This window comes from Malania oleifera, chromosome 1 (genome assembly GCF_029873635.1).
Source record: "Malania oleifera isolate guangnan ecotype guangnan chromosome 1, ASM2987363v1, whole genome shotgun sequence".
Taxonomy (NCBI): Eukaryota; Viridiplantae; Streptophyta; class Magnoliopsida; order Santalales; family Ximeniaceae; genus Malania; species Malania oleifera.
This window is the reverse complement of record NC_080417.1, coordinates 86,123,457-86,136,728: the sequence shown is the minus strand read 5'-3', so window position 1 is coordinate 86,136,728 and position 13,272 is coordinate 86,123,457. Positions and strand designations below refer to the sequence as shown.

At 36.2% G+C, this 13,272-nt stretch overlaps 1 protein-coding gene across 2 annotated transcripts; it reads right to left on the bottom strand.

The window, feature by feature from the left end:
* Positions 1-1,959: 1,959 nt before the first annotated feature.
* LOC131165681 (protein NSP-INTERACTING KINASE 1-like) lies at positions 1,960-5,660 on the bottom strand. Of its 2 annotated transcripts, XM_058123677.1 has the most exons (12): positions 5,219-5,660; positions 4,965-5,097; positions 4,793-4,864; positions 4,528-4,671; positions 4,376-4,447; positions 4,171-4,230; positions 3,982-4,079; positions 3,681-3,830; positions 3,244-3,585; positions 2,773-3,152; positions 2,294-2,610; positions 1,960-2,137 (listed from the first exon to the last, which is right to left on the bottom strand). In XM_058123677.1, the coding sequence occupies exons 1-12, from the start codon at positions 5,319-5,321 to the stop codon at positions 2,131-2,133; spliced, it is 1,878 nt and encodes a 625-aa protein (XP_057979660.1). In that variant the 5' UTR covers positions 5,322-5,660; the 3' UTR covers positions 1,960-2,130. The 2 variants fall into 2 exon arrangements, with proteins under 2 accessions (XP_057979660.1, XP_057979670.1); XM_058123687.1 differs by having other exon boundaries at positions 1,960-2,610; positions 5,219-5,657.
* Between the last annotated feature and the right edge of the window lie 7,612 nt (positions 5,661-13,272).

Here is a 13,272-nt window from a genome sequence, read left to right as displayed (position 1 = left end):
TTGCTGCTGTCAAGAACAAACACATTATTCAAACGGATGTGAATAATGCTTTTCTGCATGGTGACCTTCATGAGGAGGTTTATATGGCATTGCCACCTGGTTTTGACAACAAGGGGGAGACTAATATGGTTTGTAAGCTTAAAAAGTCATTGTATAGTTTAAAACAAATCTCATGACAATGGTTTGCTAAATTTTCTACTACTGTGACAACTGCTAGTTTTACTCAATCAAAATCAGATTATTCCCTTTTCTCTAAGATTGAAGGAGCATCTATCATCATACTTTTAGTATATGTTGATGATATTTTAATTTCTAGCAATGATATTAATGTTATGGATTCTTTGAAGACTTATTTGAATACTCATTTCAAGTTGAAAGTTTTAGGTCCTTTGAAATATTTCTTGGGACTCGAAGCTACTATGTCTTCTAAAGGGATTCACTTGTGTCAAAGGAAATATTCATTAGAAATTATTGAGGATTGTGGCTTGCTTGGCTGTAAACCAGCTAATACACCAATGAATCGGAATTTGGCTCCTAATTCTAGTGATGGTGATGAACTAGAAAATCCCTCTCAATATAGACGGTTAGTTGGAAGGTTGATATACTTGACTATAACAAGGCCAGACATTACTTTTTCTGTTCAAAGGTTAAGTCAATTTATGAGTAAACCTAGAACACCTTATATGGCTACAGCTCATAGAGTAGTACAATATACCAAAGGTACAGTGGGATTGGGTTTGTTTTTCTCTACTGTTTCAGATAGTTTTCAACTGAAAGTTTATACAGATTCAAATTGGGCAGCTTGTCCAGATATTAGGAGGTCTGTTACTAGTTTTACTATTTTTTTGGGTGATAATTTGATTAGTTGGAAGTCCAAGAAATAACATACTATTTCCAGATTTTCAGCTGAATTAGAATATAGGGCTATGGCAGCTATTGTTTGTGAAGTTATTTGGTTAAAAAATTTGCTTTCAGATTTTGGTATCACGTCTCATCATCCGGTTTTGATGTATTGTGATAGTCAAGTTACGATTCATATTTCTTCCAATCCAATGTATCATGAAAGGGCTAAACATATCAAATTGGATTGTCACATTGTAAGGAAAAAATTGCAAGATGGAGTTATCAAATTGGATTTCATGAAAAAACAAATGATCAGATTGCAAATACTCTAACCAAGACTCTCCTAACAATTTAATCATTTTATTGGCAAGATGGGACTAGTGAATATATATAGTCCATCTTGAGGGTGAGTAATAAGTTTTACTGTTTTTATTTTCTGTTATATTAGTTTGTATTTAGGGTCAGTAAATTACCGTTTTGTCCCTAGGTATTTGTGTATATTTTTACTATTCTGTTCACTGTTGTAATGTAATGAAAATTGTATTTTTCATTTCTTGATACTTTGCTTTCTTGACAGTGATTCTGAAAGGAGATCCTCAAGGTATGATTAATTCTCTAAAATTTCTGTTTCCTTCTGATGCACTGGACGGCAAAATTCAGGAAGATGCTGAATTTATGCGAATAAATTTCCAGTCTCTGGATTTCAGCTCTGGTCAGCGCAAAGGAAATGACATCGCCCATAGGCTTGCTTCATTGGCTTTGCATTATCGAGAGCTCGAGGTTGTTTGGAAGTCTGCTGGGTCTTATTGATAGAGAAGCTTGTATTTGACCTCCTTTCATGTCTACTTTCGGAAAAAAAAAAAAGAAGAGACTACCCCGTCAGCCTTCTTCAAGTCATTTTATACACATGGTTTCGCAAGAAAGCCTCTACTCCACCTAGATATTTCCTTCCTTCATGAAACTGAATTTCAGTATCCGTAGGAGGAATTATTCTACTTTTTGTTCTTTCTGAATGTTACAGTGTGACAGTTCATTGGTGAGTCCATATATTGACAGCTTCTAAGCAAAATATATAGAATCGGAACAAAGAATGAGCAAAAAAAAAAACAAACATAGTGGCAATTTCAAAATGTCTCCAAATATTTCTTTTGTTTTCTCGAAAACAGTCGCAGCAAGAATATGCTCTTACATGCTTCGGAAATTAAATAAACATCCTTCAAAGATTTCTTCACTCAACTAAATGACAACAGACATGAAATTCTGCGTCTAAAATGTCAGTTCCTCGAATCAAAATCTGTACAGCAAAACAAAATTTTTAAAAATAAAAGTCATTTGGAGATCAGATATACTATACAACATAATCTCAATGTTGGATGTTGGATTTTGGCAGAATACTTTGAACTATAAAATTCTTTTGGATGTAAATTTTTTTCTTCTGTAGGCTTATCACCTTGGACCAGAAAGTTCAATTGCTTGGACAAGCAATGAGGAATCGTCAGTGAGATCGGAGTATCGCTCTGATGAAGAGAGCTCATGGGGTTTGACCTTGGTTGGTTCAACTTTCTGAGAAGCTTCCCATCTTTCTGCAAGCCCATCGCCTTCAAGCATTCGAACCACTTCTGACATCTTGGGTCTATGGCCTGGAAGATACTGAGTAGACAAGAGAGCCACCTGAACCATTTCCTCAAGCTCAATTCGATCATAATTATTCTTCAGATCCTTGTCAACAAGCATATCGAGCTTCTTCTCTTGATGAATTTTCTTCACCTGCCATCACAACTCAGTGTCACATAATTCCCAGCTTGAACATAGAATCTTGACAAGTATGAACTTGTTAGCTTCAAATGAACATCGAACATATGGAATTAAAAATAAAAAGATAAACACATGGGCACGCATGCAGACACAACTTTGAGAATCTGCTCTCACCCAGTCTAGCATGGCTCCTTTCTGGTTAGCTGCCTTGCCAAATTCTAGTGCCCTTTGTCCTGTGATCAACTCAAGAAGAAGGATACCAAACCCAAAGACATCTGTTTTCTCAGAGGACTGGCCTGTGGAGAGATATTCAGGGGCAATATGTCCCACAGTACCCCTCACAGCTGTCGTCACATGCGAATCTTCATGATCCAAAAGCTTTGCTAGCCCAAAATCTCCTACCACAGCCTCACAATAGTCATCAAGCAATATATTTGCAGCCTTCACATCCCTATGGATTATCTTTGGATCGCACTGTTCATGAAGATAAAGCAAACCCCTTGCAGCTCCTAACGCTATTTTCTTCCTAGTGGCCCAATCCAAGACTGGTTTCCCTGCAAAAAATTATCTCGAATCAACATTGAAGAATTGCATTTTTGATCATTTAAGCTTCTATTTATTAACTTTGGAATTTTTTCTTCAAACCTTTGAGACGAGAAGCGACACTGCCATTGGACATGTATGGGTAAACTAGAAGCCTTTCTGTAGAGGTCATGCAAAATCCATATAGTCTGAGGAGGTTTCGATGCACTGCTAGGCTTATCATCTCAACTTCAGTCTGGAATTGTGTTGCTCCCCCTGCTGCATTACCATCTTTGAGTCTTTTTACAGCGACAACAGTCCCATCATGGAGACACCCTTTATAAACATTTCCAAAACCTCCTTTTCCCAGTATATTCTTGCTGCTAAAATTGTCAGTTGCAATCTGAAGTTCCTTGAATTGAAACCGTTTCAAGTTTCCAAGGGTAACTTCCTCGTGATGCCGATCTGAAATTTCAAAGCGAGATGGTGTTAGTGAAGAGATCTGTACTCAGAAGTGTTTAGTGTTGATTAGTCAAATACATATATATAACTTCACAAACCATTAACATCGAAAAATGTCTGCTTGTTGTGCCTTTGCCGCCGCCATAGAAGCAAACCAAATACAACGATGAGCAGACAGAGGCACCCGAGGCTCAAACCAAAAACAAGGGCAATTTTGTGACTTTTAGGCCTTTCAGAAGACGGAGCAGCTTAGGAAGTACAGACAAAGAGGTCAAAGGCACCAAATCAGCAGGCAAAAAATCTTGAAATTGTTACTGAAAACACAGAAATTCCAAAGACTTTGGTACATTAATTAAACGGGAAGGAGAATATAAGTAAACATAGAATTAATTTATATACTTTGTGAACTATTCAAGGGCATTAAAATTGGCATGGGTGTCGTTCCAGAACACTCCTCCTCAGACCCTGTAGCACAGATCAGGGGGTTCCCAACAATGCTGCAATAAGAGAAGAAAATAACGACAATGTTCAACCCAACATTTCTACGTTCATGAGCGCAAGCAGAGTAAGGATGGGACAGAAGCTCACTTGAAAGTTTTAGCAGGAAATCTGGGTACAGGGCCACTCAAATTATTGTAAGACAAGTCACTGAAATGTACAAGCAACACATATCGGAAAAAAAAAAAAAGAACAAATCTTCAGATAACATATATCATCAATCAAGGATGTTAACCATATTCAGAGGAAAAAGAATTTTGAAAAAGAAAAATCAAATAAGGGTCGGGAGATTTACATGAAGGCAAGCTGGGGCATTCCAGCCAATGACATCGGGAATGCTCCTGATAGACTGTTATTGTTAAGCCTCCTAAGCCCAGTTCAAAATCCCATGTTAGAGAAAAAGAGAGAGAGATTTCTCTAATTTAATTCTCGAAGTCATACACTTACATGTATTGGAGAGTTCTCAGACCACCTAGAGCAGAAGGAATTTCACCAGTGAAGAGGTTGTTTGAAAGATCAAGCGTGTGAAGCTTTGTGAGCTTCCCAAGCTCGGCCGGAATTGGTCCTGTTATGTTGTTATTCTGCAACAACCTGCAAATTTATGCGAAACAAAAAAATCATGAGAAAGAAAACCCATAATCCATGAAGGAGAGGGACCAAGACATTCCAATTTCCGTCTTCCGACTCATTCCATCTTCTCGATGGCACTTACACAATTTGGAGATTCGTCAAGTTCCCTATGCTTGAAGAAAGTGTACCAGCCAAATTTTGGCTGGGAGCCCCCCTGAAACAATTTCATTACAACTTATTCAAATTTTTTTTATTGATTCAGTTTCACTGGTTTGAGCTTAAATGCAAATGGGTTGTTTGCAGTCGAAACTTACAGGCCAACCACAAGGCTGTCTGCTGAACAAGTGACCATAGTCCAACTACATGGATCAACAGCGTTCTTATCCCAATTCTCAAGAACACCGCGAGGATCCCTTAGCGATTCTTTTATGGCAATCAAAGCTTGAACTGCAATTCAAACACCCAGATTAAAAAAAAAAAAGCCATTGAAATCTTCTCTTTTTCTAACAGGTATAGAACAGAGAGACCCTTTTTGCATTTTAGTTCTACATAGATGTATTAAAGTTACCTTCGAAGTTTACACCTTTGGGAGAAAGCAACCCATTTGCAAAACTCCATAGCCAAAAGAAAACCACAAATTGGAGCTCAAAATCTCTTCTTCTAATTCCCATTGGACTGAAGTTCACAGTTGCAGGAAACACCCGGACACTGAAACCTGCTTATGTGTTGGTTGATGTGGCTAGTAGGATGACCGGCCCTGAGTTGGGGTTCTTCTGTTTAAGGCAAATTTCAGATCAGAATACCCCCTTTGCTTGCCATGCCAGAAAGCTATTTCGCTAAAAATCTCATGTCAGACAAAGAAAAAAGAAGCTTTTGTTAAAAAAGAGAATAGAGCATGCCGCTGCACCAGGAGATTGAGAAGAAAAGAATATATAGTGCCCATGAGCTTTTAAAAAACATAATTAACCATAGTTGGGTACAATTTGACAGTGAAGGAGAGAAGGGGAAATTCCCTTTGGTGTATTCAATCACGTATTTGCCTAGAAAGGGTATGTATGTGGGAATTTTCTATTCATTGGAATGATTTAAACAGGGAAAAAATTTTATATATATATATATATATGAAAATCAATGCTGTCTGTTAGATTGATTTGGAATGTATAGCATTGGAATACAGTATACACATAGGGCCAAGACAAGGATCTCTTTATCTAAGAGCATTCAAACTTGTGTATGGACCAGTCAAGAGGAGTAGCAAAATTCTCCTGGAAGGTTAGCTCTTCTGTTCGTTAGGGTTGGGTGAGATGCATTGCATTGTTGTTGGATTAAAAAGTTGACTCCAGTCAAAGTACAAATGGATATGAAGAATAATTCTCACAGATTATCCTAAATTGCTGTCCAGTTCAACAAACTTTTTAGTCCTTTGAAGTTCACATTTTGATTCATTTAGAGAGATTATAGGATACATGTATTTGGGATTTGGTAACAATCCATTATACCCACAAAACTTTTTTAGTAGTCAAAAGTATTATAACGGACATTTTTCTGATATTGTCAAGAGTAAAATTATTATACATATGCTTTTTCAACTTAAATGAATAGTAATTATTATCCCTTTTTAAATCTTTTTAATTTGAAATGTCTTCACAAATATTTTTAGGAGTATATCCCTAAACTATTCAATACAAACTCACATTCTTCCCCTTAATAATAAGAAAAAATAAAAAATCATCAATCAGTGTTTGTAAATTTTATTTATTGATATAAAAAGTATTTTCGAAATATAAATTTACTTGAAACTCAACATAATTTTTATATTTAATTTTATTGAAAGTTATAGAAATTCAAGTTTAAAACCCAAATTTGAGATCTAAAATTTTTTTAAAAAAAATGGGGAAGCGATTGTAATGCAAAGAGTGCCTCAGTTTGAGTTAGGCCTAAAATTAGGGACAAAACAACAAAGGAAATCAGTGAGAGAGATTTGAGAAACTCTGAACTTGGGCACTGATTAAGTAAAGTGAATGAGTGGGGAGGTGTTTGGTTGTGGGCATTAGGGGAATCCTACCTTCCCCGAGCATGGGGGCGGGGGGTGCTTTATTGAGTTAAGACCCAAAATCCATCCATGTGAAGATTTAAGAAATAAGAATGTGAGAATCTCGAGGTGGAGGGGGGGCTCGAGATTGATGATGATGACATTGGTCACCCCCCCTCCTAGCTATCTTGCCTTTATCCATTTATATACATAGTATAAATAAACTCTTTATTGCTTTTATTGATTCCTAACCCACCATGAGCAAAGCCCCAATCACCCTTCAGACAGTAATTCCCAAAACACATTTCAAAAAGAGAAGGCCCTGCTTTTAAAAGCAAAAGCTGCCATCCCCCATTTTTCTTTTTTCCTTTTTCCTCTCTCTCTCTCTCTCTCTCTCTGCACTGCACTGCACTGCACTGCACTTGCACAGAAAGTTAATTATGAGACAGAAGAGCAAAGCAAGTTTCATGCGGCTTCACGCATCACAGGTAGCTAGGTAGCGCGTGGTATGAGGCAACATGCGCAGCCCGAGGAAGAGTCTCCTGTGTGTGTCCTGAATTGGACAGCACATGTTGATGTTGCTTGGCTCCCTCTCCCTCTCCCTCTCCCTCTCCCTCTATGCGCAAACAGCATGACACACTGTATGTTTCCACCCGCATCAAAACAGGACATTAATAAAAATCAGAGCTGTGTATAACTGTATCTTTGCGTGCGTGTACTTTATGCAACTCTTGTCTTGTGGACCCCTCGTCGGTGTTCAGACGTGGACCGGACCGGATTTTTTGCTGCCAAAAACCGGTTCTGCATTAGCATGTTTGGCTTCTACTAGACAATAATAAATAAATACATATACATCTATATATATATACATTCAGTAAAACCATACCACTATAAATGCAACCAATTGTATTATGTTATATTAATATTTAGATCCACTAAAGTTATGCGAGACCAACAATATTAGGGCATATGTCAAACCATACCGCTTATTTTATGGGTCTAATTCCACGTTTGATTTGCAGAATAAAATTAAAATATGAAAGAAATCGAGAGGGGAATAAAATTAAGGTAGACGTAAAAGTACTTTATGCTACCTTGAGAGTATGAATTTCGAACTTTAGATTTGAATTTGAGTAGATTTAGATATATTTCAATATAATTTTATATTACATCATTCAAATCCAAAGCCCAAACATAGGTTTATTGCATTTGATTAGTAAAATTGAATGATTGTAGAAATCCATAATAGTGATTATTATTATTATTATTATTATAATTATGATAGTTATCAATATTCATTATTATTTTTATAATAATTATTGTCCTTCTAGCAATAATTATTATTTTTCCTTTTTTATTGTTATTGTTCTTGTTGTTATTATTATTTTATAATAATAAATATTATTGTTATTGTAAGTATTATTAATTTTTATTATTTTTACTATTTTTATAATTATTATTTCTTTAAAGTATTATTATTATTATTATTATGGCTTTTTTTAATATTATTAATATTTTTCTTGTTGTTATTACTATTTTTATAATAATAAAATATTATTTTTTACAATTATTATTAGTTTTTATTATTTTTATTATAATAGGACTAATAGTTAGTACTATTAGTATGTTATAATATTTTCGTTATAACTTGAGGTTGATTATGTGGAATGAAGATTAATTTTAGTCCATCTAGATAGGAATCACAATTTACTTATTTGCAAGAATTGTATTCTGATCGGAATACCATTTCGCCCTTTATTCCATAAGCTAAACATATAAATGTGATTTCATTTATTGAATTTGATTTCATTTTAAGTTTGATTATGTAAACCAAATTTTGGGGAAGGGCATAACTATTATTGAAGAATCTTGTAATTAGTGGATTTTAAATCATACATGAGAGAATCGTTCCTTACAAGTATCTCTATACGTTACAATCCCACATGCCATTTGTACTAGGAAAATTTTGGAAAATAAATATGGGTTGAAGTTTAATTTTATGACATATTTTTAGAATAAAAGTGTTAGATTGTAAAATAAAGCAGATGATATATATATATTCCTTTTGTATTTTCTCATTGTAATTTGTTGTTTATGGTGTGGCTCTTATACTTTGAATTTCATAAACAAAGAAAGAAGAAAACCATAAAGGGGCAACATAGCAGGGACTCGTCGATAATTGCCCTGTGCTTGTCGACGAGTAGATCCCGAGAGTAGAAAAATCTCAGAGTTCTGGAGATACCGAGAGCAGAAAATGGACTCGTCGACAAATGTCCTGCTCTTGTTGACGAGTATCCTTCTTTGGATCGTTGATGAATCCCCAGTACTTGCTGACAAGTGTGCCTAGGCTATGAGCAGTTTTTTGAATTTTGAATTTGAATGTTGGGATGGTTGGGTAATTGGAGGGAAACCTCTGAGATATTGTTATGTATGTCATTCTAGGCATGTATTGAGTGAGAGTGATAATTTGAGAAGTGTATTGTGTACTTTGAGATTTCCTTAGTGAAATTCTTGTGCCATTGCTTCCGTGAATGTAGGTTTTGCCGAACCAAGTAAATCTTGTTATTGTTCTTGTTGTTTATCATTTTCTGGTTGTGTTTCATTTATCTATTGTATTTATTCTGTTGTGCTTCATATTTATCCTATCCATATATCAACAAATTGGTATTAGAGCGATTGTTGTTTATGGCATCGGGATCGTCTTCTATAAGATTTGACATCGTCAAATTTGATGGAACTGAGAACTTTGGTTTATGGCAGAGGAGAGTGAAAGACATTCTTGTACAACAAGGAATGGGAAAAGCATTACTTGGTGTTCAACCGGATGGAATGGATGAGGCAACATGGGGAGAATTGCAAGAAAAGGTTGCTTCTACAATACGCTTGTGTTTGGCCGACAAAGTACTCTATTGGATGATGGAGGAGGATTCTCCAGCAGCTATATGGCAAAAGTTTGAGAGCTGGTACATGCCCAAATCTCTCAATAATAAACTTTTTCTTAAGCAACGTTTATATTGACTTAAGATGGTTGAAGGATCAAACATAGATTAACATATTAATGCCTTCAATCAAATTATTAGTGATTTGATGAGAGTTGTTAAATTTGATGAGGATGACAAATTTTTGATGTTGTTAAACTCTTTGCCCTCGACTCATACCTATGAAAATCTTGTGACCACTTTTACGTGGGGAAAAGAAACTTTTGATCTTGAAGAGGTAACAACTGCTTCACTAAATTTTCATCAAAGATTGAAAATATGTGATGAAGAAGAAGGACTTGTGGTAAAGGGTAATAATGAGTGAGGCAAAGAAAAATCCAAACATGGATCAAGTTAGAAATCTCGAAATCAATACAAGAAGAAAAAAGAAATTCGGTGTTACAAATACAATAAAAAGGAGGATATGAAACTGGAGTGTCCGGATTGGAAGAAGGGAAATTCTGAAAAACATGAAGGTACTTCAAAATCTGTGAATGTTTTTCAAGAAAGAGGTTCATTGTGTAATGATGGTTATGTTCTACCAGTTTTAGCGTGGTCGAATAATCTAACGGACTCTTGGGTACTTGACTTGGTGTGTTCTTATCACATGACTTCAAACAAGGAGTGATTCAACACTTATAAGTTAGTGAATTTTGGATCAGTTCTTATGGGTAATAATGCTTCTTGTAAGATTATTAGCATAGAAAATGTAAAGATAAAAATGTTTGATGGTTCCGTAAGAACGTTGTGTAATGTAATACATATACGAGAGTTGATGAAGAGTTTGATATCACTTGATACTTTGGATTGTAATGGTTTTAATTACAAGTCTAAAGGTGGAGTTCTAACGGTATGGAAAGGTAATCTAACTGTAATGAAAGAGCAGAAACTGGATGGGAATATCTATACATTGCAAGAAACTACTATTGTAGGTGGAGTTACATCCATAGATGCTGAATCATATGATACCGTCTTGTGGCATATGCGCCTTAGGCATATGGGGAAACATGACATGAAGGAACCACACAAGAGGAAACTTTTAAAGGGCTTGAAATCATGTCAGCTAGAAATTTGCAAGATTTGTGCTCTTGGAAATTAGAACAGGGCAAAGTTCAGATCAGCTATACACAAGACAAAAAGCATTCTTGACTATGTGCATTCAAATGATTGGGCCCCGGTTAGAGTTGCATCAAAGGATGGATATGTGTATTATGTGAGTTTCATTGATGATTACTCACGGAAGGTATGAGTTTACTTCATGCATCACAAATCATATACGTTTGTCAGGTTTAAGATTTGGACGGGTGAAGTGGAAAACTTGTCGGGGAGGAAAATCAAATACTTATGGTCAGATAATGAGATCGAGAATGCTAATTCTTGGTTTATGGAGTTTTGTGCGGACCAAAGCATCAAGAGAGACTTTACAGTTCGCAGGACACCTTAGCAAAATGGTGTGGCCGAACGGATGAATCCGACTCTTTCTGAAAGGGCTCGGTGTCTTAGGTTAAATGCAGGGCTACCGAAGAACTTCTAGACTGAGACAGTGAGTATAGCTTGTTTTCTGATAAACTGATCACCAGGGCGTAATTAGATGTAAAGTGGTACGATAGAAGAGGTTGGACGGGGGAAATGTCGTAGACTATCCGGATTAAAGGATTCAGGTGTCCATCTATGTTCACGTTCTCGTGAGGAAGGTATAAGCTTGACCAAAGTCTCGTCGTTGCATTTTTTTTAGGATATTTTGTAACGACGCGAAGAATAATGATATTTAAATGATAAAGAGGGAGGGAAATGGAAACAGAAACAGAAGGAGGCAGTAGACTTCGTCGACGAATGTGAAGCCTTCATTGATGACATTGCATTTTGGATATAATAACCCAAGAAATTTTCCAAGCACTCGTCGACGAACACAGGGATTTCATTGATGAGGGTTCTTCAGGATCTTGTCGACGAGGTCCCGTCTCGTCAACGAGAAGACACCGAGAGAGGAGGATTCGGCGGGAAGTTGAAATCATCGCCGAGGCGTTTGCAAATTCGTTCGACAAACTTTTACAGGGACCGTGATGACGGTGGGTGAGGGGACATGCTCCGTCGATTGAATCCTCAGTATAATAGCCACTAAACAAGGTTTATTATTTAATCAGCAGAGAAAAATCAATGCACATCTTCCTCTATCTCTCTCTCCTATGGCCTGTCCTCCATCTCTCTTGAATTTCGGCCCTGTTAGTCGCCGGATCGATGATCTGAGGCCACCAAAGCTCTGGCAAAGTTTTCTCTCCAGTTTACTGGGGCCAGAAGATCTGAGATGAGTTGAATTTCTTCTAGAATCAGGGGAAGGCCTTTTTATTAGTTTTGGCCTTTCTAGCAGTTTGCAGGAAACGATGGAGGCAAAGAAACACTGATATTCAGGTTATGGAAAATGTGTTCAGGGTGTTGGTAGGAAAGGCCCTGAGGGTTTTAGACCAGTTACCTAGGGGCTTTCCAGTAGTCAGGTGGTAAGGTAAGAGAAAGATGCTATGATAGAAAACTTCTTTTATGATTCAGCATGAATTATTAGATATTTTTACCAAATTATTATTTTTAGATTACACATATATATCTACAGTTTCTCGAACTTGGATAATATTAAAGTATTTGATGTGGCTGCAGTGTGATAACCGAACGTACAATATTTATAGAATTGTGAATACCACTGTCTATCAGTTATTAATAGAAATACCATGTTATTGCATGTCATAGATGATGTTGAATTTTCAGTGCTAAGTATACTCAAAAATATGTAGTTTAGTAATCTGCAAAAAAACATGTTATTACTACCATAACGCCCCGCTATACAGATATTCAATTAGCAGTTCATAATTATATAAGAAATCAAATTTCAATCAGTTATTTAGAATTCAGATAAATCTATGGGGTTATGGTTTTTAGAAAACACTATAAAAAAGAATTACGATTATCAGTTAAATGAATGTATAGACCCCGATGATCAGATAAAAGAGCACGGGGGCACGTTATATAGATATTTTAGTTCAGAGTGCAACCACTTTACTTAGATATACGTGGTATGAGGTCGATCATGCCAACGCGGGACAGCTCTCATCAAATATGGATTTGAGGGGTCCCCCCAAAAAATCAGACTCGGTCGGAGTTAGTTGACTTACCCTGGTCGGCTAGCCGGATAGGTCCCACCTTTGGGCCGCACAACCCTATATGAGGGTTAAATCATGACCTACAAACATCTAGGAAAAAGGTTATCAAGATATATAAGGATAAGTCGTTTCAACAAAATAGTAGTAGTATTATGAAAAGGAAGTTATATAGTGTCAAATATGTGTTATACAGTATTTACAATTTTAGTTTCCTTTGATTATTATTTTAAATCATATTATAAATATTAGAAATATACCAACAAGCCACACACTAGTAATAGCAGTTTTTCTATTATAATGTTTGGCTATCCAGTGTGTAATTGTTTTTTCAAGTGAAACCAGTAGGCGAGCGAGCAGGCTCGTAGGTATAGTGGTTTGTTAGTACTACCATTTTTGAGAGTGAGTATTATTTTTGAGTCCGGCATGTTTGTAAACCCTTGGTAACGGAAGGGTCGTTTTCGAC